General features: G+C 41.5%; 1 protein-coding gene across 2 annotated transcripts in view; it reads right to left on the bottom strand.

The window, feature by feature from the left end:
- The window catches only part of TIAM1 (TIAM Rac1 associated GEF 1), a 347,472-nt gene that overhangs the window by 103,341 nt on the left and 217,493 nt on the right, over positions 1 to 26,638 (bottom strand). For both annotated transcript variants that reach the window (XM_081076606.1, XM_081076605.1), the window contains 2 exons: positions 11,706 to 12,153; positions 5,764 to 5,936 (listed from right to left, as the gene is read on the bottom strand). In XM_081076606.1, the coding sequence (XP_080932732.1) occupies positions 5,764 to 5,936; positions 11,706 to 12,153 (621 nt within the window). The remainder of the gene's footprint in view (positions 1 to 5,763; positions 5,937 to 11,705; positions 12,154 to 26,638) is intronic.

Here is a 26,638-nt window from a genome sequence, read left to right on the forward strand (position 1 = left end):
TATAAGACCAGGTATAATATAACATATGATATGACATATGATATGATATATGATATAATACTGGGTCTTATATTAATTTTTGCTCCAAAAGACATATTAGAGCTGATAATCCAGCTAGGTCTTACTTTCAGGAAAACATGGTATGCCCTTTTTTTAACTAGTCACTTTTTAATATGCACCCCATACCCTCACACAAGTGACTTTCTAAATGATAAGAAAACATTTCATGGAAAGGCAGTGACCCCTTAGAGATAATATTTCCTACATTTCTCTAGATATATAACTGCATATGATTTTCTACCTAATCAAACATCATTCTTATCCTGCCTGGTAACTATGTTCCCAAGGCATTTAATATAGGAATTAAAAACCAGTCTTAGGATATGTTACCATAAAAGTCACTGAGCTTTTTGGAATTGTATGTGACATCCTCCACTAAAGGATGAATGAAGATGAAGGACTGAGAAGAAATTGTACTTTGTAGGAGGTAGGCAGGGTTTCTGGCTTCCAGTTGGAGGGAAGAACTCTAATTAAAATAGTTTAAATGCAGGAGCTATAGCCTCCCTTTGCAGACAGCATAGCACTATTTCTACACAAGCTGTTCTAACATTCATGCCCATTCCCACCCCCACCCAGCACACAAAACCCCTTTTCTACTTTAGCTGGTAACATGAGTCTCCTTTCCATGGGCGAATCTGAGTAACAGTGTCAAATCAGCAGCATACAGGCTTTGGAAACTGTGTGCACTGAATTGAGCCCTGGGGCTGGAATAACCTATAAATTATTTCCATAATCATGGTTGATCTCCCTTGCTTTAACCTCACCCCCTGCAGACACAGGTTTCTTTCAAATTCGGCCCCTCTAGAGTTATGTGGATTACAATAAGTAGAAGGTATGCCCTCAAGGATTCCGAACAGCAGTAATTTCCTCTGAAAAGGTTCATTTTGTGTTCTATCCCACGTAAGTAGCATAAAAATTTCACCATGACAAGAGGACACAGAGGTTTTCATGAATAAGGGCCTATGTTGCCACAAAAGAATTTTACTCACTATGACCTATTGGGTAGCTAGATCCCACTAGCAGGTTTATGGCCAGGAAGGTCCTTGTGAAAGGAATTCACATCAGAGGTGTGTAAGTAAAAGGGAGCGCGTCCTGAAATCAGTCAGATGATCATCTAACCTGTGCAGTGAGGCCAGAAGGGGCAAAACCAAATTACAATTTAGAAATATTCCCAGTGAACGGCTTAATTCTAAGGATGAGAATAAGACACTATTTATTGTGTTCACTGATTCTCGCCCATGTTCTTCTCAGGTTAAATAGGAACAGCGATGTGATAAATAGTAGTATGCTTAGACAATAAGAAGCTTTGGAGAAAGAGAGGTTTGGTTTGAATCCAGCCCCAACATTCAGTAACTATGTGACTTGGCATCCAATTATTAGCCATTGCAAACCACAACTTCACCAAATGGGGTAAACAGACCATATCAATAGGTTTAAATATGGATACACAATCCAACTCACTGTTGCTTTAATAAGAATTAAATGTGACACATTATAAAACACTTTCAATATGGAAGCATACAATAAATGCTCAGTAAAAGATAGCTGCTGATATGACAATGGCGTTGTTCTTATTATTAGTTAGGCATTTCTCTCATTTGCAAGATTTCTGCTTAACTAATAAAAAGCTCTGCCAGATGCACAAAAACAATAGTTCAGAAGCTATATTTTCATGATTCACAGCATGTAGATTTAAAATAGGATACACAAAGCACTACCTATAAGGAAAACTTGAGAAATGAGACTACATTAAAATTTACAAGTTTCAGTATAACAAAGAATACCTTTAACGGAATAAAAAGCAAGCCACAAAGTAGAAAAAGATATTTGCAATGCATACAGTCAACAGACATGATACACAAAATATGTAAAGAACTGCCAGGAATCGTTAAAAAAGAGAAAACCCAATGGAAAAACAGGCAGGACATTCAAATAAGCACTTTACAAAGATGATACTGAAATGTCCATTAAACCCATACAAATGTGCTCAACTTCACACTAACAGCTTAAAAAAGAAAAAAAGACCTGGCAATACCAACTGTGGGCAAGGATGAGAAACAAGTCAAATTCTCCTAAGCTGCTGATGGAGTACAATTATTTTAATCATTTTGGAAACTATTTGGCAATATCTAGCGAACCTGAATATGTGCATATACCCATTACACAGCAGTGTGTCTCCTATGTATATACTAATAGAAATGTAGACACACATCGTAAACATAGATACAAGAGCACTCATAGCAACATTGCTCGTGATCCCCCAAACTAAGATCAACCCAAATGTACCTATGAAAACGTTGTCATATGTCCCAGTTAGCCTGGGGCTGTTCAACTTTATACCTATTATCCTGGCATAATTGGTAATAGTACTGCTATAACTCCCAAAATTGTCTAGTCTCTAAAGTCCTGGTAAGTGCCATCAGTGGCAATGTGAGAATAAGAACCTCAAAATGCAACTCCTCTCTAAAAGCAATAAGAAAATTGGTAAAAATTGTCAAAATCCTTTTTTTGCAGAACTCTGGAAATTAACTAGGTTTTCACCAATCTGAGCTGTATTTACTGTGAAAAAAAGTGACTGCATCTCAGTAAGAATAGCAAGTTTGGGGTCATTTTGGCTTGCTTTTTTTTCCATCCTCATCTCCCTAGCTCCATAATTATGTAAAAACCAGCAATCTAACAACCATTAAACAGGGCAGAACGGATTTGGAGTGCCCCTAAAACACCATTCTCAGAGAGCTGCCACATAGCAGTTCACAGGAAATCCCCATTCACAGGGTTTGTTGCTATTTGACATCACTCGGAACTCATTCATGCAAACGACCTTTACTCCAGTGGGGATTGTGGAAAACAATCAGTAACCACTACTTAATATTGCAGCTGCCTGAGATAGTGATAACAATTGGGATTAAAAAAAAAAAAAAAAGAAGCTGACCAAGAAACTTTAGGAAAATCTGGGGAATTCATAATCCTGAGACTCAGAAGGTCACATACATACATGTACAGGACTGTGCACATACTCAGAAAACACTGAGAAGGTCCTACACTCACCACTCTGGCTTTCATTGAGCAGAGGTGAAGGCTAAGGCAGAGTTGTTAACTAGCTGCCTGTGGACTGAAAACATACACAGAGGTCCTCAGAAAAACTAAGAGACTAATTGCTTTCAGGCACTTAAGGAAATCTCTCCAATCATTGGCTGACCGTTAAACTAACTGAGCAGAGATATCAGTGGCCACACATGACAAAGTATAATGATTCTACATTTTCAGGAAAGTCACTTAACAAACAAGGAACAATAACAACAACAAACCCTAGGGGTGAGAGTTGGGGGAAACTGACTTCAAGAGTCTCCATAGCATACTACAGTAAGTCGTCACTAAACATCATTGATAGATTCTTGGAACTGTGTTGAAATGAGGTATAATAAAACCAACTTTACTTTAGGCTGATTGATACAAGCAAGAGTTAAATTCCCATGGCATCTCATCAACATTATAATGAAACGATGTTGAACGAAATGATGTTATTCAAGGACCTGCCATATTTAAAATGTATAGTTCTCAACCAAAAGAGTGTGAGACATGGAAAGAAACAACAAAGTATGGCACATACACATGACAAGAAGCAATCAGTAGAAACTGTCCTGGAGAACGTCCAGATAGTGGATTTCTACACAAAGGCATTAAGTCAACTGTTTTGAACTTTTTCAAAGAACTAAAGAAAATCATGTCCAAACATGTAAAATATGAAAATGATATCTCACCAAATAGAGAATATCAACAGGGAGAAATTTAAACAAAAGCTTTTTAAGAACAAAATACAAATTCTGGAGTTGAAATGTAGAATAACTGAAGTAAAAAATTCACCAGAAAAGCTCAATAGCAGATCTCATCTGGCAAAAAAAGAGAATCAGGGAACTTGAAGTAGATCAACTGACATTATCCAGTCTGAGGAACAGAACAAAAAAGGAATGAAGAAAGATGAACAGAATCACAGAGACCTGTGGGACACCATCAAGAATACCAACATAAATATAATGGGAGTCCCAGAAGGAAAAGAGAAAGATAAATGGGCAAAAAGACTATTTGACAAAATAATAATTGAAACCTTTCCAAATGTGATTTAAACACACACATACACATACACATACCCCACACCTACCCCTATACATCCAAAAAGCTCAATGTATTCCAGGTGGAATAAACTGAAAGAAATCAATGCTTATCGTTTAAAGACAAAAAATCCCTAAAGCAACAAGGCAGAAGCAACCCATCTTTAAAAGGGATCCTCATAAAATTAACAGCTGATTTCTCCTCTGAATCCATGGAGGCCAGATGGTACTGCAATGATATTTTCAAAGCACTGAAATAACACTGTCAATCAAGAATTTTATATCCAGCAAAACTATCCTTCAAAAATGAAGGAGGAAATGAAGACATTCACAGATACACAAAAAGGTGGATGATAAAATATATATTCACTCTATTCAACTAGTAGGTTGCAAGTGGGCATGTGTATGTGGGCAGAAGGGTGGTTTTGGGGTACTAGAAACTCTGTTTCTTGACTTGGGTGGTCGTTACATATTTACTTTGTGGAACTGCATTGAGCAATATATTTATGTTTTCTGCATTCTTCTATATGTGTGTTTTACATCATAAATTTAGAGGAAGAGAAAACAGATTTTTCTTTCTGTTCACAAACAAAAATCACTATTTTGTATTTATTATTTTATTTGCCCAAATGGACATAACTTTAGGGACCAAACTGAGAAACTTCGTGAAATAACCTATTATATAACCTATTAAATAACCTCTTCTATGGCTTTGTTCCAGCTCTCTCTTCTGCATGGAATATTCTCACTGTCCATTTCACCCAATTCATCCCTATGCTCTCTTTACTATTCACTGTTAGGCCTTACCTATAAAGATCTGTGTTTATCTCCCATAATATATGTGAACACTTTTAAGAGTAGGAATTGTGTCAAAATGTTCTGGGTATTCTCCATAGCAATCTGCAAAGCACATAAGAAGCATAGAATAAAGGTTTGAGGAATTCCTGATTATGGGAATAAGTGAAAGAAGCCTTCCTAACTAACACCACAAAAAATTCTAATAGAGTGTATCACAACTGACCAAACTCAAAGGGTTTCCTAGAAAAGCAAATGTTAACCCTAAAGTCATTACCAGGTTAACGTTTTTAAATACAATTAACAGTCACACTTCAAGAACACTGGGTACATAGATTTGATAAGATGAGGAAGAGAAACGATATAGGTATAGCTAGTTATTTTTGGAATGTCATTATTTTACTTTATGAGTAATATTAGAAGAGAACATATTATAGAAAAAATTTGACAGTGCAAATCATTTCTAAATTAAGAAATTCATGATCTCTTTACTAAAGTGCTATACAAATAATATTCAGACTACAATGAAAAAAATCCTTCAACCCATGGCAAACGGGGCAAGATTCTCAAATTCAATTCACACCCCTCCTCAGGCTTCACTTTGGAACCCTCTGGGTGAGTTCAATTATTCCTGGCATTCTGTATAGGTGTTTATTTTGTCTTGCATCATTTTTGTTTCTATAAAGAGCAAGAGATAAAACCCACCACTAAAAGGAAAACAGGGTGGGGTATACAGGCAGGAGAGGAAGCTATCCGGATCAGAGATATAAAATGCCCACCAAGGACACGCTCAACAAACCTGAAAGAGGAAGGCGTCACCCAGGGAATTGCTGAGGCAGAAGACGAAGTCCTTCTTAGGATGTTCAGGCACAGCCTGCACAATGCTGTTCTCCACCCAGACGGCATGCTTGGGAATGCTGTTGTGGTCTATCCCAGACCTGCCGTCACTTTCGTAGAAAAAGAGCGTGCACCCTGAGGAAACAGAACAGGGGTCCACATGAGTATTTGGTGCTCGTGCAACAAGAAGTCTGTAGCGGAAACCATGGCTTGTAACCTGTCACCAGGAAAGGGCTGGAAATTGTAGTGTGTGAAATCTAGGGAGTAAAGAGAATGGGACTGTTTGTACTGAGTTCTTGGATGGGCTTAGAGGACGGCAAAGATTCTTACATCACAGCTTCTCAACCCACGTGAAACTCCTTCAAGTATGCCCTCAAGTTCCTCAAGATTCTTAGTTTCTCTTTTATTAGAATATTTTATTACCAGTATTGTCACGGGCATATAGAGGTCTTAGAGCTCCTTTGGCCACTGGTAACTGTAAATACATTGCCACAGGCCAGAACTGCAACAAGCACTGAGTCAGGACTGTCCCCAGTGGAGCCCCTTCCTGGCATGACTCACATGGTAGGCAACCAGGAAACACAATTTATTCAGTTTCTTGACTATCCCCTTGGAGAAAACAATATATAATACCGTCTTTAGGTGCTTTGAGGATAAGGAAAGAAATGATAGATTTTTAGTCTTAGATCTTTTCTATCAATTGTTTTTCTAGAAATAAACCATGTCCTTCTTCCTACTGAAAGAGGAAATGCATGGCACACACATGAAAGTCTGGGGGAAGCCGAAGGCCTGGTCCACACTTTAATTATACTGTGAAACTAATGAGACAGTAGCAATGGAAACCGTTCACAGATTTGTGGCAAGGTGGCTTTGAAAGATACCCTCCCAACATTGCCTAAATATGAGGGTTACTTTATTAGTAATTACTAGCTGAACACTTACTCTCAACTAATCAGAACCAACTTCAGGGGAAGCCTGGCCCAAGTTTATGAGTCTTTCGTAACTTCAACATAAACCAGTCAGTTTTCAACATCATCCTTCCCACAAGCAAGGGCCACATTCTTTGTGAAATGTAAAGCCCTCGAAAGTACAATCTCCCTAACTACAACTTGAGTTTCTATAAAGCAAATTTGTAGTAATGCTGAACGATGTGAATCAGTGGAAAAGTCACATTAGTTCACAGGCAATTTTTCCTAGCCATTAATAGTTCACATTCACATGTAACAGCTGCTGAATGCAACGCCCCCAAACACAGCTGAATGCAGCATAGTGGTATGTAATTTCATTGCACAATTTTTCCCGTGTTGCAGTTTGACCACAAGCTTTGCTTAAAAGTCCTATTGCATGGGGCTTCTGAGTTTCATGATTTTATAATTGTTGCTCTTGTCTCCACAACTCAGGAGTTTCAATTCTTCCTTCTACCCATTCAACTTATATTCACTTAAAAAAATGTATTTCTATGCTATTCATTTTTAAAAATTAAGATATTAACTGTGTGAGTATTTTCAGTAGAGTTTTTTTTTAATTACTTTAGTTTTGCATTACAAAGCTGCATGCATATCAGCAGGTCCTCAAATAAGATCGTTTCTTCAACATCATTTCGTTATAACATTGATGAGATGCTATTGGAACTTAACTCTTGTTTATAATATCGATTAGCTTTTGGTAAAATTGGTTTCATTACACATTATTTCACCGCAGTTCCAAAAACCTATCGATGAGGTTAAGTGAGGACTTACTGTAACATACTTACACAATTAGTGAGCAGTCTGCCCCATCCTTTTTCCCCCATAATCCTTGTTACTTTGAAGATTTGAAGTTTTTTCACAAACACACATATCACATTGCAGAATTATCTGTACCTTCTATTTCCATGCCTGAAGTTAGCATAGATTCAGAGATAAATGGGAGAAGAAAAATAAAATGGAAAAGGGAAGCTATCTTCCTCCAAATCAGAAGTTCTCAAGGTGGGGCATTTGAGCTCCTAGGGGACATGTGGCAATGTCTGGAGACATTTTTGGTTGCCACATTTTGGAGGTGTGGGGACGAGGGGAGGTGCTACCGGCAGCTAGTGGGTAGAGGACAGGGAAGCTGCTAAACATCCACAATGCCCAGGATTGTCCCCACAACAAAGAATTATGTGGAAATGCTGACAGTGCCCCTGTCTAGAAGCCCTGCTATATATAATCTTTAGGACTAATACTATACTAATGATTTATAGATACATAACAGAAAAGAAGCAAAACTTCACTATAGGTTGGGAACAGAGAAAGAAGCTTGCGGATAATGAATTAGGAGACGTCTACAAATCCTGGTATTTGTACACACTGAACATTCTTCCCAGGGCCTTTCCAAATTGCTGTTTTTAAAATTTTTCAACTTCGGTTTATAATCACCTATGACAGTAGGTGGTAAAAATCAGCTTTCACTCAATTACCTACTTGTTCTAATTTTAACACTAATACGAAGCAGCAAATCAAGGAACCATAAGCTCCCCCGATAACAGTCCGTTTACTTTCATCTTCACTTGAATGTCATCTGTGTGCTCTTCAGCTGTCGATGGAGACACTCCAGAGACGAATTCGAAGTGAAACCTTTTTAAAAAATTAACTTTCCTGTCTAAAGTAAAAGAATCTTTGGCGAAATCTGTATTCGACAGTTCGCAGGTACTCTGTTTTTCAATTCTCGATATCCAAGTGTTGGTAAGAAAAAGTCAGCAGCAATCCCTGCCTTTGAGTGACATGAACAAGCCCCGGATATGTCAATATATAATGGGAACCTGTCAGGATTAAGAAACCAAAGATTCAGAGGCTCTGTGTTCTGCACCTGGATCCTGACAGATTGTGTCACTCAGATCTGGGTCACCAAGAACATGAAGGCTTTCTCCTCGAATGGATTCATGAGCTGTGCTCCTGAATGACCACACCCTGGCTTACAGTACCATTTGTTCTCGAAAGGAACAGCCAAAACAAAACAGCCCCCTCTTCACGTCCCAAGTGAAAACACCTCATTATTGTTACTCAGTATAAGAATCACCTGGGAATCTCTTTTAAATCACAAATTCAGGGCCTGTCATGGGCTGAATTATATCCCCCCAAATTCCTATGTTGAAGTCCTAACCCAATACCTCACAATGTGGCTTTATTAGGAGATAGGGTCTCTAAAGAGGTAATTATGGTAAGATGAGGTCATAAGGGTAGGCCCTAATCCAATACAACTGTGTCCTTATAAGAAGGGGGGAATTTGGACATGGACAGGTACAGAGGCAAGACCATGTGAAGGTACTAAAGAAAGATGACCATCTTCAAGTCAAGGAAAGATGCCTCAGAAGAAACCAAACCTGCTGACACTTTGACCTTTGATTTCTAGGCTCTAGAAGTGTGAGAAAATAAATTTCTTTTGTTTAAGCCACCCAGGCTGTGGTACTTTGTTATAGCAGCCCCAACCACCTCTGAACTTTGAAATTCGGCAGGTATCAGTGTAACCCAGAAAGTATCTCAGGTAACTGTGATGCAGGTGGTCTTCTGATCCAGGCTGTTAAAAACTCAGCACTAACTAGTAAAACCAGTGATAAGACAGGCTGCAGGAAACAGAGGCTACAGTGTCCAGTGGAACGGACATTTGGGGGAGGAGCGGAGGTGGAAAAGGGGGGCTTTCCCTTTATTTTATGTCATTCTCCCCCCCACAGCCGAGTAGTTGGCATGATCCAGGCCTCCTCAGACACAACCCTGTAGTGTCTCCAAATCAAGCCAGTGCAGGGCACACGTGAGAAAGAACAGCAGTTCTCCAAAATACTCCCACAGGATGAACATGTAAGTTTCACAAGCAGGCTCACTACGTCAAATAGCGGTCTTTCCCCAATTCACAATGAAAACCAAAAATCAAAGCATGTGTGTGGGTAAACTGATAGAATTTTTCTCAAACTTAACAGTCTTATTTCATACCTGTGTTAAAATTTTAGTATATACTTTACATGTGTTATAATAGGGTATTTACTTTAGCATAGGAAATAAAATTTAAAGTTTAATATGAACATTCCATGCAGTTTTCCACAGAAAATACTATGATTCTGCCTTTTGTTCAAACTTCAAAGCACTAAGGCAGACTTTGAGAATGAGAAATGGACATGAGAAAATATCTGACCCTTCCTAAGACATTCTGGGAAGTGGATCAATGAGATGTAATAACCCAACAAGTCTGACAACTGGACATGAAAAGAAAGATTGCATCCCACCCTTAAAATGCAGTAACATTTGACACGCAGGCAATAGGGGAAGCTGGCCTGCATTAGCTGACAAGAGAAGAGAGTCGTCTGTAGGACAGTGGTGTGCTCCCCAGTATGCCACCCAGGAGGAAAACAGCCATTCCTGCCTCCCTCGCTGCTAGGCACGACTCATTCCTGGTCAGTGGGACAGAAGCACAAGCGCTGTAGGCAACTTCCAGGTAGTACCCTCAGTGAAGAGAGATACGCCCCCCACTTCCCCATTTTTCCACTGGAATGTGGACCTGCTGGTGAGGTATCTTGACCTCATCAGGTTAAAATAATGCTCTAGGAATAGTTGAGCAAAAAGACAGAAGGAGCCCAGGCCCCTGTATGACTTCATAGGAAAGAGTCACCACAGCAACCTTAGATGGTCTGACTGGTAGGTGGGAGGGAAATAAAGTTCTATCTTGCTTAAGACATGTCATTGTGGGTCTCTGGGACATGCAGAAAGACCTATAGTCTAATTAACATGCTCCCTTCCTGTTTTGCCAGGCATTGAAGGAACAGCTGGCACAATGAGTAATGAGGCCCACCCAAACCCTGCTTTGTCCCATGGGGGTTGGCTTGTGCACCACTGCACAGAGCTCTGGGCTATTCCATGCCTCTAGGATTGATGTTCCCACACCAAACACAGTTTGTAAAATCCAGTATCAAATGGTCTAGTGTGTGTACCACACCAGGCAAGCCCAGCTTCCTCCTCCTCTACTTGCCCTTCACACTATTAACCTAGCTAACCTATCCCGTTTTATGTAAACCCTGCTCCAATACTTGCTTGGGACAAAAAGTCTACGCGGGCTTGAAAAGTGTTTTTCTCTTTCAGACTCAGAGCTCACAATGTGTTACAATTTCTATATTACCAAGACATGTGCAGATGTGCACAAGAATATATACACATTCACAAATGTATGTGAAATGACGACAAATAACACATAAAAGTATTACATTTACTAACGAAGACAGTGATATATACATGTATATATATATATCTATCCATACACACACTCAAATACACAAAGTATGAATGTAAAACTGTCACTTTTCACAAACATACGATGACTTAGATGTTCCATGCAGCATTAGGTTGAAACTATGAAATTAACAATATTCTACCTTTTTTTTTTTACCTAAAAAGTGGCAATCCCATAGGACTTAAGCTAATGATTTTCCCTCTCAGTCACTTTGGGAGGCATTTTACTACCCTGAATGATTCAAAAAAGTTTTTTATTTTTTTATTTTTTTTAAATTAAATTTATTGGGGTGACTCAAAAAAGTTTTTTTAACTCAACCCCCAAAACTGTCATCAGACATGAAACTAGACATGAGATGGTCCTTTAGCTTAACTGACAGCATGGGTGGGGAGGGGCAAGTGGGAGTTATAACCAAGGGACAAAGTCTCCATCAAGGAAGATGATTAAGTTCTAGAGACCTATTATACAACCATGTGCCTGTAGTCAACGCTGACAATGAACACAAAAATGTCAGAGGGTAGGTCTCATGTTACGTCTTCTTAGCACAATAAAATAATTTTTGAGGTTAGTATATAATAAAATTCTGTGTGATTAAGAAAACCTCATTTGCCTTAGGCGCACCAGGGAGCGCAGGGGTGGCCGGCGCTGGAGCAAGGGCATTCGCTCTCTCACCTTTCAAAGACACCCAGTAGTGCTTCCATTTCCTCCGGGTGGCCGACTCCACCTTCTTGTTCTTCTTGTGCACCAGGAAGTTCTTGACGGCCAGGGCGCCGGCTTTGCGCACCGTGCCCTGCGCGGCCGTGAGCAGGATGTCCGACTGGCCCGGGGAGCTCAGGGTGCCGCTGCTCTGCTCGTCGCTGTGCGCCGAGCCGGCCTCCTCCAGGCTCTCGCTGTTGGTGGTGCTCATCTCCAGCTCCCGCCGGAAATTCTCATATACCCCCTGGCGCGTGGCATCCCCGGTGGAGCTGCTGCCGCTGTCGCTGCCCACAAAGGCGCGCCCAGTGGGGGGCGAGTAGCTGGAGTTGGTGGCATTGGATCGCCTGGACAGGAGGTCCGTGTCGGTGGTGGCCCCTTCGATCCCACTGTCCGCAAACTCACTGCCCTCACCTGCGTTAACATCCTTGGGAGCCCAAAGGGAGACAAACAAAGACATGCATCAGGCAGAGAAGTAACCCAGGAGTTCCTGTGGGTCCAGCCAGAGGCTGTGTAGCCGCAGGAGACCCACAGGCCATGGCGGCCCCCAGCCTCTCTCCTGGACCCATTACTCCTCAACCCCTGGACCCACACAAACCTAACTTGCCCACAGAGTGGCGCAGAAAAACCATTTAGGCGCCCCAGTACAAATGTGAACAATCTGGAATGTTCAAGAAATATAAAAGAAATAAAGAACATTTCAAAGAGCTTATCATTTATCTGACTTAGATAATTAACTAATTGGCAAATCAGCTATTGAGATGCTCCCAGCCGCCATGCTGAGAGCTCCATGCTCTCACCCTCATCAACAGGCCTGGAACTCCGGGAAATTCTGCAGGCTGATTAGCTAGTTGTTTCGGAGGTAGGGGGTTACAATGGATAATAAGGTCTTTACAACTGATACAGTTTTTTAAAAAAAATAAATAAAGGGCCTGATTAGGACACTATTTTATAATGTGGTGACTAAAAAGATAGCTAGTGCACCGCCTCACCCACTCACCCAGCAAGGACCCATGTCCCAGGAGCAAGCAAGAGTCCTCATGCCCTAATCAGCTTGGCTTCTGGAAAACAAGCAGCCTCTCACTTCACATTGAGCTAAATAAATAAGTCTGTGGGGCCCACAGCTCCAACTCAGGCTCTCCAATTACCTTGCCCTTTCAAAGCTGGGATGCTAGGAGCCCGGAGCAAGCTACTCGCCGCCCCTGGGCCAAGTAACAGCTTGGGGCACCTGCCAAGATGCTGGGGGTATCAATTCCCAGTTTCAACCCATTTGGAACTTCCAAAACACTGCCCCTGCTCTCAAGTTGAACATTTCAGGGCCACAGACAGATCTGTTCTTAAATCAGAACCTTAATTGCTCTAAAGTGCTACAGGCATCTCCATAAACAATAATTAAATAATGGTAGTAATCAAGGGACGATAATGACAGCCATGTTGGGCAGGACAGCTCAACAGTCTCAGGGATAAGAAACTAGACTGATTTTTCTCAAAGAGAATGGTTACGTGAGTGACACAGGAGAGATGGCAAAGCAATATATGCTTTGGGGTCTTAACCTTTCAGTCTCATAAACAGTTAAATATGATTTGAAAATGTAAAAACTAGCAGGATATTCTGAATTGCCATAAAAGTGAATGCTTTGCGCTCCAATCTTTGCTGAGAGGCAATGGGGCAGAATGAACCAAGTCACTAACTAATACTGTCCTGCAGAGGCCCAGACAAGTCTTGTGCCCGTATCGCCACCATCTCATTCAGTCAGTTCCAACTTCGGGCCCTCAGAGGTCACCTTCATCATGCGTAGACACTAAGTGAGCAACTCCAAGATGAGCAGAGGTAGACATGAAAACAAGCAAGAGGAGACACCGAAAGACACATACTGTATGATTCACTTCTATACGGAACGTATGTCGAACTCATAGAAACAGACAGTAGAATGGAGGTTGCCAGAGGCTGGGGAATGGGAGAATGGGAGATGTTGGTCAAAGGATACAAACTACCAGTGATAAGATTAATAAGTTCTCGAGATCTAATGTACAGAATGGTGACTACACTTAACCATATACTTGCATTCTGCTAAGAAAGTAGATCTTGGTTTCTCACCATCCAAAAAAAAAGGGGGGGGGGGTTACTTATGTGGGAAGGTGGATCTGTTAATTAACTTGATTGTAGTAATCATTTCACAATTCATATGTATATTAAATCATCACATTTACAACTTCCACAAACAAAACAAAAAGAACAGTATACAAAGGGTGGAAACAGTAACTCAACAGTGGAAAAACCTGGCAAAGACTACCTCAGCCAGGTGCTCAAGGTTAATTGGGTGAATAGGAACCCTCTCTACTATCTAAAACTGTTACAAAAAAAAGAAAGAGAGAGAGAGAGAGAGAAACAAAGAAACAAAGAAACAAAGAAAACAAGAGTAAGGTAAAAGGGGATGATAGCAACAGGAAGTAGTTAAGAAAACTTCTAAGACCAACTACATTTCCAATGGATTTAGAGGGACTCAAGGAGGATGAAGAAACCACAGATGCAGATGAGGTGCAGACCCCTGTGGCTGATGGTCCCATCATTTTGCTAACTGCTGTCCTACCTATTAACCTCCATAGATGGTTCTGAAGGACCTCGATCCAGTGGGTAAATATCCTCTGTGCTAACAGGAGAACACTGTTATCAAACCACATTTCTCCTTTTTGCTTCCCTTTTGATATAAGACAATAAGTAAATTTGACTATCATTGATTATTCAAGATAACCATCAATAGTGGGAGAAGAAGAGTTTGTGAATTTCATGTCCAGTCCTTCTCTGAAAGAAGTGAAGGAATCAGCTATAAACTCTCCTCTAAAATGCAGAGGTGAGATGCTTCTCTGTAAGACAGGATAAACTACACAGGTAAGCTCCCTAGTCCATAAGTGAAAGACTTCAAAACAAAGAAGACACATGACTCCAGGCATCTTGTAATTCCCACAGCTCTAGAATAGGAAGGGACCTTGCAAAGCCATCTTCTTGGTTAAAGAATGAGGATCCTGGAGCTTAAAAAGTCACAAGCCTTGTTGGTAGCAGGTTGGAGGTTGGAACCCATGCTTCCAACCACTTTTAACCACTTTTTCCACTATGATATTGGTGGATCCATCACTCAGCTGCAAACAGCATCTGACCAGATTCTATCTAAATAGTCAACTCCGTGGCTTCCCTTTTTGTTTGCCAACAATGCCCCTTGTAGGTTTTCCCAGCAAAAGCTGAGTGCCTGTTCATCTATTTGCCTTGACTTGCACGAAAAGAGCTCAAAGCTGAAAGTGATGGGGAGGGGAAGGAGATGAAAGAAGACAAAGAAAACGGAGGAAGAGACCAGACGGCAAACCCTCAAGAACATGTCTCTTAACAGTCTACTACATTCCCACAAACCACTCACCCCTTAACAGAATGCCCTGAGGTCTCTACTGAAACTAAGAATAAGACCTTCATAGACACTCACCTCTTTGTCAGACCTGAACATCTGCTCATACCAACTGACGTTGTAACCTTGCAATGACCCAGGCTGTGTGTATTCAACTCTGAGATGGCCACTTAAACTGAGCAAAGAAGTGATGAATGACTCCAGGTAAGAGGCCTGCTGGCCCCAGCTGAGCCGGGTACTTTTGGAGGATACAATCCAGTGTAACCACTGGGGAATGCTCTCCATCTGTGATCCAAGCCAGCTCCACCTCATCTGCACAAGTGGTTAGGCAGGCTCAGTGGTACACATGTCCCTATTAATATGTGACCCAGCCTGTTGGGAAAGAAATGTTGGCTGCCCAGACCCAGAGCCTATTTGGTCATGAAGCTTGGGATGTCCCAACTACCCAGAAGCCTGTGCTCTAGCATTGTGGGAAATGATGACTATCCATCCAGAGGCACTACTCAACATCTGAATGGTCAAGGAAGCCTCCACGTTGCATATGTCAGCCATCTCCAATCCAATTTTAGTGTGGGAAAGAATCATCTCTAGTAGGGCTGTTCTGTCCAGATGCCTAAGTGCCACACGAGAAATGCAAGTTTATAAGTCTTAGAATCTGCAGCACAAATCCAAACCAGATATTCTTATGTAGAGGTTCTAGGGTCACACTTTGAAAGACACCAGCTACCCCCTGAGGCTACACCCCAAACACCAGCATTCTCAGATGCCGGGATGCGTACCACTCTATAATTTCCAACAGCTCAGAAGAAAGGCAGCATCACTGAGAAGCAAATGTTCCTGGTGGTCATAGTTCCGATGGGCTCCTCCTTCAATCCACCTCAGTTTTAGACACTTCACACCTGAGAGACCTGATTCTCGCCACACTAGAAGACCCTGTGACTCTCCCCTCTCTTTCCAGCAGCAAGGAATCCAGGAGACCACCTATAGGGAAGAGCCCCAGCAGCCTTTGTAGCAAATGCAAGGTGTGTTCCTTCTTCTCTAATTAGAGGTCTTAGCATCTGATTGGTCCTAGAATATAGACCCAAATACTGAATTTTAATCCAAAAGGCAATAAGGCAATCAGAGGCAATCAAGGAAAATGGTAAGACCCTTACTCAACAGGGAAATAACTCCCAAAGAGCATGATTCGGTCAGAGATTTCCTGAAAACTGCTCAAAATAAACTCTCCATGTTAGAAATACTCCATCGAAGAGGTTTCCAATTATAAACAACATTCATGGAGTACAGAGGCTCTTACATCCTGCTCTCCCAGGACCGACCCTCCCAGCCAGATTTGAGCACACTCACCAGTCTCCATTCCATTGGCAGTTTCCCAGCACGAACGTATTCACTTTTCTATTGGATGCGCAAGTGGCCAGCTGTAGCCCAAAACACTCAACAGCTGCTAGGCAAGAGTTGTCTTAGTCACGTTAGTGGGGCAACAAATGCTTAAATCAGCTCTAGTACTAAAATGGAGCAGGCAAGAGGCAAATTCAAAGCCTGATGTCTCTGCCTTGAAAGCTGAAGGGTCACCTGGTATGAATGTGAGCTAATGACATACTGTGGCAGAGCTCAAGTTGTTTCCACAGGGGACTTAAAAATACAGGTGACCCTTGAGCAACATGGTTAAACTGCAGAGGCCCACTTATATGCAGATTTTTCCCAATAAATACTGTAAATGTGTAATTTCTTCGTTATACTTTTCTTAATAACATTTTTTTCTCTAGCTTACTTTATTGTAAAAACACAGTACATAATACATATCATACAAAATATGTGTGAATTGACTGTTTATGTGATCAGTAAGGCATCCAGTCAACAGTAGGCTATTTGTAAAGTTTTGGGGAGTCCAAAGTTATACATAGATTTTTGATGGAGCAGGCTTTGGTACCCCTAACCCTGCATTGTTCAAGGGTCAACTGTACTGAGGGAGAGGGTTCCTGTGTTCATGATGGGTGAACACAATTTTGAAAAGGTAATTAGCCACAAAGTTCAGGGTCCCTGGGAGAATTCAGAAACCAGTAGGACCAACAGACCCCTTGTAGTTATAACTGGAATACAGTTAGAAACTATTTTGTTGGTTACTTGGTTTAATTTCCCTCATGAATCCAGCTTTGCTTTAATACACCTGACTGGAGAAGATAAATACAGTGGAGAAAAGAGTTCACTGAATTTCAGTGGGGTGAGGAAATTTTGACCTGCAGAAGCCTTGAATTAGAACAACTTCTGTCTTATTAAATTCTAAAATATTTTACCTCTGGTTTCTCATCTTTTTACCGTATTTCCCTGAAAATAAGACTAGCCAAACAATCAGCTCTAATGCGTCTTTTGGAGTGAAAATTAATGTAAGACCCAGTATTATATTATATTATATCATATCATATCATATCATATCATATCATATTATATTATATCATATTATGTTATATATTATTAATTATATACTATATTATTAATTATATAATATATATAATTTTTGCAATATAATATAATATAAATTATAATATAATATGTATTATATATTGTAGAGGGCGGGTGCCTGTAAGGCACCATCACATGACTGAGAAGCATGAGATAGAGGAAGTTACTTGGGTCTTTAGATAACACCCACATTCTGTAGGGTGTGTCCAGATGGCTTAAGACCTCTAGCCTGCGGCAACTCTGCTTATGTTAATGCCCCTCTACCCAGCAAAAGAATGTATATAACCCATGATTGAGCTGCAATAAAGAGAGACTTGATCAGAACTCCTGTCTTGTCTCCGGTCTTTGTGTCTCCCATTTTCCTCCCTTCTAGGTGCTTCGGGGTCCCTCGTGTAGTGTCCCGCGGGTCGGGACAATATATTATATAAGACCAGGTCTCGTAGTAAAATAAGACCGGGTCTTATATTAATTTTTCCTCCAAAAGATTCATTAGAGCTGATTGTCCAGCTAGGTGTTATTTTCGGGGAAACACAGTATCCCTAAAATGTAAGGAACCCCCCACCACACACATACACAGGAACAGTCTTTGGTTCCCAGTGCTCTCTCCTTGTGTACTCATTATACTCTCCCTTGATAATCTCAGTACAACAAATATCAATTCTAGGCAAATGACTCTGGACCAATTTCCCAGTTTCCTCATCTATATAATGGGGCTAAAAAGAGTATCTACTCTTTAAGACATTTTGTAAGATGCCGCGAGATTGAGTTAACCCAACGAAAGTTCCCAGAACTGCCGAGCACATGGTACCTGCTCGAAACGTTAACTATGATTACTATAATATCCATCTTCAGCCTTCCTTACATCTAGGCCCAAGAAGAAAAGGCACTGCCTAATCTCTGTTCCTAGCTTCCTGCACTAACCTGGAAGAAAGGCTGTTCATTTCTGAGAATTTGGAGAAAAATAAGTTCTCATGGGAAAAACAGATAGGCAGACTGAGGCTGGTGAGAGCTTATGAAGTCCCTTTTAATTATTTTCATATTCACAAAACAGCACAATAAACTAAGAAAACGGTGATTATTTTTTATAGTGTAAATTAGTAACTACTGGGCACTGCTACTAATATTATAATTGCCATTCCTAATTTGCTAGAAATAGCATAGTGTCAGTTTTCCATCATTGTAAGGCCTTTGTTTCTTTCTCTCCCAAATAGCCACTGCCTTTTAAAATGTTTAATTCTGAAGTTTGTGAATTCTACCTCCTGAGTGTCCCACTATTAGCCCCTATACACAGTCCACGCTCCCTTTGAGACGTTTCCAAAAACTGGTTCTATTTCCCTCTTCTTCCTTTCCTAAGGCAAAATCTCCATACCCTTTTATGTTTCTGACACCCATTCCCTCCTTCTCTAATGATTCCCAAAGGGAGTGACTCAGAATTTCTCTCAATTACAACCACTGGAACCGAAGTTCTTACTGTTGCTAAAAAGGGACTCAGAAGAAAGTTGGCAAATTCATGAAACGTTGCTTCAGGTATCTCCAGATTGGAAAGTGCTCTGTGTCTGAGTTAATGAATCATCTTCTCTCCTTTCATCTGCCTTTCTACATATATACAAGCCTCAAGCCTTGTTTCTGGTCACCCTTCCCCTCCTCACTACCTCCTAATGTACCACCTACCCAGACCCTGTCCTTCCTTTCCTAGAGCCACGTCTCTGGTTCAGCAACGAGCTCCCTCGGCAGGCTGTTGCTGGGTCAGCCTCCCGGAAGCGATGTGGAGGGCTCCTCGGACTGTCGTTCAAGGCCTTCCCCAAATGTCCAGCCTTAGCATTTGAGTTTTCTAGCATTTGATGACCACGCCACCAGTGAAGTAGAAGGATTCATTCTACTACCAGCTCCCAACCTTTCTTGCTTCTACAAATACTTATCCTTCAAGGCTCAGCTCTAGTCCCTCTTTCCCACAGTTGGAAGCCTCTTTCCCATCTCCGACCACCATGCTACATCTCTGCAGCATCTCTGCTCCCCCGTCCCAACTCTGCTCTTGCCACACTGGCCTCTTTGCTCTTCCTCAAACGTGCAGGGCACACTCTCATGTTACAAATCAATGGCCACCCCCCCTTCAAGTACCTACCCAAGTCAGCCATCCGAGGGGGCCAACGTGACCATCTGATCTGAAATTGCCTCCCAAACCCCCACTACCCAATCTTCCTCCTCTTGTCCTGTCTTTTTTCCATAGCACACCATGTGCTTATTATGCTGTTTTCTGCATACACACCCCCATGTCACCCCTAACTAGCTCCTTGACGCATCTCAAGTTCCAAGAATAGTGGCTGGCAGGGTAGGCACTTCAAAAAAAGAAAGAAATTGTTGAATGACTTAACTGCTGTTCATTTTCTCCCATAATCTCAAAACAAGGAAAACAGTTTCCTCATGAAATACATTTTAGTTTGATTTAAAGGTTTAGTTATTTCCAGCCTCAGCTCACGCTCGATTAAAGCTGAGGTGACAAAGAAGTCCTAACTGTAGGGCTTATGAGCTTTGCAATCTTCAAGCCAGCCAGGATGATGTCTTTTATGGATACAACCAGGGTCCATTTAAATTTTTTTTTTTTATGTTTTTTTTTTTTTCTTTCAGTCGAGGAACTAAGAAAGACATAGTGGGCTGTTTCATGGCCCAAACGAAATATTCTGTCACTGGGTGGTCCAAAGCAAAACGGGCCCAAATGACAGTGAAAAGCCTATGGGTATGTCCTGAGTTCTTCCCCAGAGCACCCCTTGCAGATGCTCTGTTTCCTCGAAAGCGGGCTGACAGGGCTCTAAGCTCCCAATTCCTGCCCCTCTTCCTCCGCAGTTATGCTAGGAAACCAGCAATTTCACATTGGGTGACATAATTTGCATCAAGGGACACAGACTTTCCTCTCCTGGTGTACTCAACTAAGAATGTGATATTCAAAGGCCTGCACTTCCAGAGACTACACTAGCATAAATGAGCAGCAGTCAGAGTGTGAACCAAATGTCCTTAGGTGATTGCAGAGGGTCCCGAAGGACCTTCCCTTCTCCACCTACCTGTTCGAGGCCAGATTTTCCTCATATAGCCCAATCAAAACAGCATATCACAAGAGAGTGAATGCAGAAGGAGATACAAAGACCAGTGTCTTCTGTTAGGCCAGAAATTGCAGAGATTTGCAAATACATAAAACAATGCCGCTCTTCTCACTAGTTTTTATTTTAGAAAAGAAAACTTTTTAAATAATTTATGCGAACATGCAATGGATTTTATTGCTGCTATTTTAAAATGAATTAACAGCTATTTTTTAAATATCCGTTTCACTTTCTAATGTGATAAATATTTATAGATACAACCCACATGAACAGAATCTACTTGGAGTCTGCAATACATTTTTAGAGTATAAAGGGGCCTGAGAATCCCAGACATAAGCCATCCCTCAACTACTTACCCACCATCCCCCTCCCCAAAAGAAGATTTTGGAAAAGAGCTGGATACTCTTGTAGAAAATGAATGGGCTTGTTTTTAAAATAAATATCTCATTGATTAACTTACATGCCAGAAAAATAAAGATCAAGAGGAAAGGGAAAAAGAAGCATCAAACAGATGACAAAGGATGAAGGGAAGGAGGATAATTTTTTTTCAATGGCTTTTATATGGAAATATTTTGTTTTACAAAGAATTAACCTGATGTTCTTAACTAGAAGCTTCTAAATGAACTTGGTAGGACCCATGGAGCTGCTGAAATTATATGAGGAAGGGTGGTCCACATGTTTATCTCAGGAAAAGGTCCAAATTTTTCATCCAATTCTCAAAGGAGTCTGTGACCAAAGGTTAAGAATCTCTCGGATGTTGACATCAATTTTCAGCTCGGGGAAAACACTTACTATTGCTGAGCCATTTAAGTGATGTTGTAAAACAAAGCAATATTTTAAAAATCAACAAAATTGTTCTAGGAACTCAAGATTCTCTTACTGATAGTGAAATCCCCAATCCTATTACTTGCTTATTTATTCAAGGAAGAAAACATCAGGTATGGCTCCTTCTAAAGCTGTCATGGTCACCTCTGAGTAACCACTGTTTCCAGCCACAGTCATGGGCAGCTACTATTTTCTTTTCAGCCAATAATCCCTCCCCCTTTTTTGGTTTCTGTCCCAAAATTGAGAGGTTTGATCTTAAAATCTGAAACCCGTTGGAGTGCAGTGTGGGGGTAGGCTTCTGAAAAATGGACCCTGGTCTGTGAGTCAGAACAGGATTTTAATCCAGTTGTGAGACCTTGTCACCCAATCAGTTTAGATGTACTTCCTCCCCTGAAAAGTGATGGAGCTGGACAGACATGATCTCTGAGTTGGTGACTCAAACTCAGACTGAAAAACATCCCTGTCAGTAGCTTACAAGGGCCGGAAGCTCTGGTTGAGAGCTCCCCGCCTTACACCTCGTTCCCAGTCCATACTACAGCGTGAAGAATTTCTGGGAACATTGAGGTTGTCAAAAACGGGACAAAAACAGAAACCTAACCAACAGCATCACCTAACCTCAAGGATCTGGGACCTGTGCTGCTCTCCCCAAGGTTGCGGCTCCTTGAGATACTCAATACAGCCTCTCACATTCCTTCATCTCCTGAATGGATGCATGAGGCTCTCCTCACAAGTTATGCACAGTGGCTCCAAGCCAGAGTTTCCCTTTGAAACACAGAACCCGGCTAAATGATGCTCCGTCAGATGGCAGTTTTCTCTCTCTACCTCACCCGCTGAAAGTCTGAGACACAGGAGAGCTGAACTCAAGAATATGATGCCAAACTTGGCCGTCACAACTAATCACCATCATGTACTGAGTGTCTATCACAAGCGAGACATGGTGCCGGGAGCTTTACATCCATTCCCAGGAGGAACACTCACATTAGCCTCGTTAAAGAGCCTCGTTAAAGAGGCACTGAGCTCCATCTAGCTTACATAACTGACAGGTAACAGGGCTCAAACCCACAGGTTCCGAGTTGCTGGACTTCAGAGCCTCTTCTTCATGACACAAGGCTGCCAACCCTGCCTGTTAACCGTGGGAATGCAAGAGAGCAAAGTGCAGGACACAAGACCAATGAGGTACTGTGTTTCCCCGAAAATAAGACCTAGCCGGACAATCAGCTCTAAAGCATCTTTTGGAGCAAAAATTAATATAAGACCTGGTCTTATTTTACTATGATATGACATGACATGACATGATATGATGTGATACCTGGTGTTATATTAATTTTTGCTCCGAAAGATTCATTACAGCTGATTGTCCAGTTAGGTCTTATTTTTGGGAAACCATGGTATCAATGAAGGGGCAATCTGCTCTGTGTTTCTACGCAGATCAATAAAGTAAACTCTCCCAATAAACAAATACCAGACTGACTCGCAAGACAAACTTGTATACACAGTGCACATATATACACAAATACGTTGAATTAAACAAATCGTAACTCCTCGGCACTTACTGAGCGGCAGACACACAACATACGTCACTTTTTACAACTTAAATGTGAAATCCCATGCCTTCAAGTTTCAGTAACATTTCCAACTACTGAACAAATACAAAAATAGGAAGAATGGTAAAAAACTCTTTCTTGATCATTTCAAATAAAAAGAACTTGTACACATTATTTCAGATAAAAATGATTTTCTCCCAGTTAGAGACCATGTACTTGGGCCAAATATCTGCCAGGAATGCTTTTCTGGGGAGTAAAACTGCTGACAGGACAATTAGAGATTCAACTACATCACCAGGGCAGATGAGGACTTGCATATCTATGACCAAACCTCATTGAAGAGGTCCCCTGGGTCAGAAACTTTTACCAAAAAAAAAAAAAAAAAAAAAACACACAAATAAAACGAGTTCTTTTCAAGGAAGCTTCTACACCAACTGCCTCTTAAAATACACTGTTTGGAACATAGTGGGTTCTCAAGAAATTGAGTTAGAGAAACACACCAAACTTAGACTAGGAACTGTGGGTGGGTGGCGTGTTGGGTATCATTCTGGGATTTGTTTCGAGTATGAAAGATCCTCACTCCACACATAAAGTCAATATGAAAAGAATAATTGCATTCATTTGATAAACTGCACAAAAGGCTTCCCTTCGTGGTAGACCAGTTGGTTCTCCTAATGGCCCTGTCAGAGGCTGGTGTCACTCACCCTGGACAGAGAGTCAGCACACACAGGACGCAGCGACTTGCCCAAGGTCAGTAAGGAATGAGCCAGGGTGCAAATGTCCTTCTTAGGATTCCTAGCCTGCTGCACTCTGCATTACATTAAGCTGCCTCAGCGGTGACTTGAGGAGATACCACATTTAGATGACCTCACTTCCATATATTAACAATTTTGAAAGGCGACAAGCCAAAGAATGGAAATTTCATGAACCAATTACACATGAGAGCTTCTAGTAGTACCGGCTCTGAAGGGGAGAACTGCTCTGCCCCTCTTTCAGGGGCAGTCATGGCTCAAAGGCTCACACCCCTATCAGCAGAGTGAGATCAAGCCGAGGTCCAACTGTCCCCAGTGTTGGAGACATGGAGACAGAGAGCCAGAGGACAGCCAGGCACCCTTCTTAAATTTTACAGTATATGTGTGCTAACTTAGCATTGTTCCAGGTAAAAGTGACAGTCACAGATGACGTTCCTTTTCCAACGTCTACATCAATGTATGCTTCTCTAAATTCCCAAGCAGATGTCTTTGAAGCAGTCCTACAAAGCCAAGCTGGCAACGTCTTCAAGACAGCGTGTTCAGGGCCCCTGCAGCAACCCTTTATTAGGTCACCTATCTCACCTGTCTCCCGACCTGACCAACTGACAGTGCAGGAATAGCCCACACACGGTAGGCAAGGGGCCCACAGAAGGGCTATTTGGTCATTTCTATCATTACAATCTCGCTTCAGAAAAATGATGGGTAAAAATTCAGGAAGTGTATCTAGAAACAAGCTTCACACTCACCTTCTCAAAGCAGTCAGCCTTGTAACAACCTTGTTCCTAAGACACCAAATTTTGATGTAAACACCAAATTATCATGCGCCCTCAACTAATATAACATCCCTAATAAAAATGAACATTACAACAACTAACAAAATTTCCTTCACTGGCTGTTTCCAAAGGACCAGGCCCTGTGCATCACATGGTATTTCATTTCATTTTCTCAAAAAGCCTTATTATCCCCATTTAACAGATGAAGAAGTTAAGGCTTCAAGAGAATTAAAAATTTTGCCCAAAGTCGCCCAGGTAAGAAGAGGTGGAGCCAGGATGCCTGGCTTGGACACCATCAGCAAAACTCGCTCTCCAATGGATGAATGGATTTTTTTTTTTTTAAAGATTTTATTGGGGAAGGGGAACAGAACTTTACTGGGGAACAGTGTGTACTTCCAGGACTTTTTTTCCAAGTCAAGTTGTTGTCTTTTCAATCTTAGTTGTGGAGGGCGTAGCTCAGCTCCAGGTCCAGTTGCCATTGCTAGTTGCAGGGGCACAGTCCACCATCCCTTGCAGGAATGGAGGAATCAAACCAGCAACCTTGTGGTTGAGAGGAAGCGCTCCAACCAACTGAGCCATCCGGGAGCTCAGCAGCAGCTCAGCTCAGGGTGCCGTGTTCAATCTTAGTTGCAGGGGGTGGAGCCCACCATCCCTTGAGGGACTCCAGGAGTCAAACCGGCAACCTTGTGGTTGAGAGCCCACTGGCCCATGTGGGAATCGAACCGGCAGCCTTTGGAGTTAGGAGCACGGAGCTCTAACTCCTGAGCCACTGGGACAGCCCTGGATTTTTTTTTTTTAAAGTGGTATATCATTTTAAAAAGTATAACAATGGAATATTATTCAGCCTTAAGAAGGAAAGGAAAGAAAATCTGACACATACTACCACATGGATGATCCTCGAGGACATTATGCTAAGTGAAATAAACCATACCCCCAAAAAACAAATACTATATGATTCCACTTATAGAGGGACCTAGAGGAGTCAAATCCAGAGAGACAGAAAGTAGAATGGTGGTTGGCAGGAGCTGGGGGAGGGAGAAATGGGGACTTGGTGTTTTGTGGGAGAGTTTCAGTTCTGCAAGATGAAGAAAGTCCTGGATGGTGGTGACAGCTGCACAGCAGTGTGAATGTGCTTACTACCCCTGAACAAATGGTTACAAATGGTTAATATGGTGCATTTACGTGCATTTTTACCACAATTAAAAGTATTTTTTTTAAAAAAACGAAGAAAAGGTCAGACTCCTTCAATCTACACAAACCTGGATGAACATGTAATAAATTTTAATTATTCTAATAAACGAATCTAGACTGGTGAAAAAAAAATTAATAAATCTGTATCCCCAGATGACTTATGGGAATTTAAAATGTCAAAATAAAATTAGAAACTTGAGATTTTGAAAATTAAAAACAAAACAAAACACTAACACCTACTTTTGGTTAGGAACCCAAGAGTCTAATGCCGATATTCTCTCCCTCTCCCCAGGTTCTCCATCGTCTATCCATTATATTATGTCCATTATATTATACTTTCCAAAAGAACTTAACCTCAAAATGCCTGTCTGACTGACACTGGAGCGAGGCCAGCATCCCCAGCATCCCCACTGGCCAGGCCAACACCTGCTGCTTTCTCACTGACCGCGGTGCTGTTCACTGGGCAACCTGGCAGCTGATACACCTCTTCACGGCAAATGGGCCCAATCTGGAATTCTGATCTGAAGCCACATCCTGCAAAGCACCAAACCATCCTCAGTATAAGCCAGGGCTGCTGGCACTCCATGATGGAGAACAGAATCAGAAAAGGGCCACGGCATGCGGACTACTGACATGTTATTATCCTCATGTTAACTGTCATCCTCAATGAAGGTGACAGGTCTCCCTTTCACTCCTGAGACACTCTTTAAATCTTTGAAAAATGTTTTCACACCTGCTTTCTCATGTCCTAGACCCAAAGCAGGCCAGCTGAACATTTTTACATCCCTCTCCCCCATTTTTCAGAGGAGCAAATAGAGGTCAGCCTTTGCCCAAAGTCAAACAACTAGTTGGCTGCAAAGTGTAACCCACCCATGTTATT

This window comes from Rhinolophus hipposideros, assembly GCF_964194185.1.
Source record: "Rhinolophus hipposideros genome assembly, chromosome: 2".
NCBI lineage: Eukaryota > Metazoa > Chordata > Mammalia > Chiroptera > Rhinolophidae > Rhinolophus > Rhinolophus hipposideros.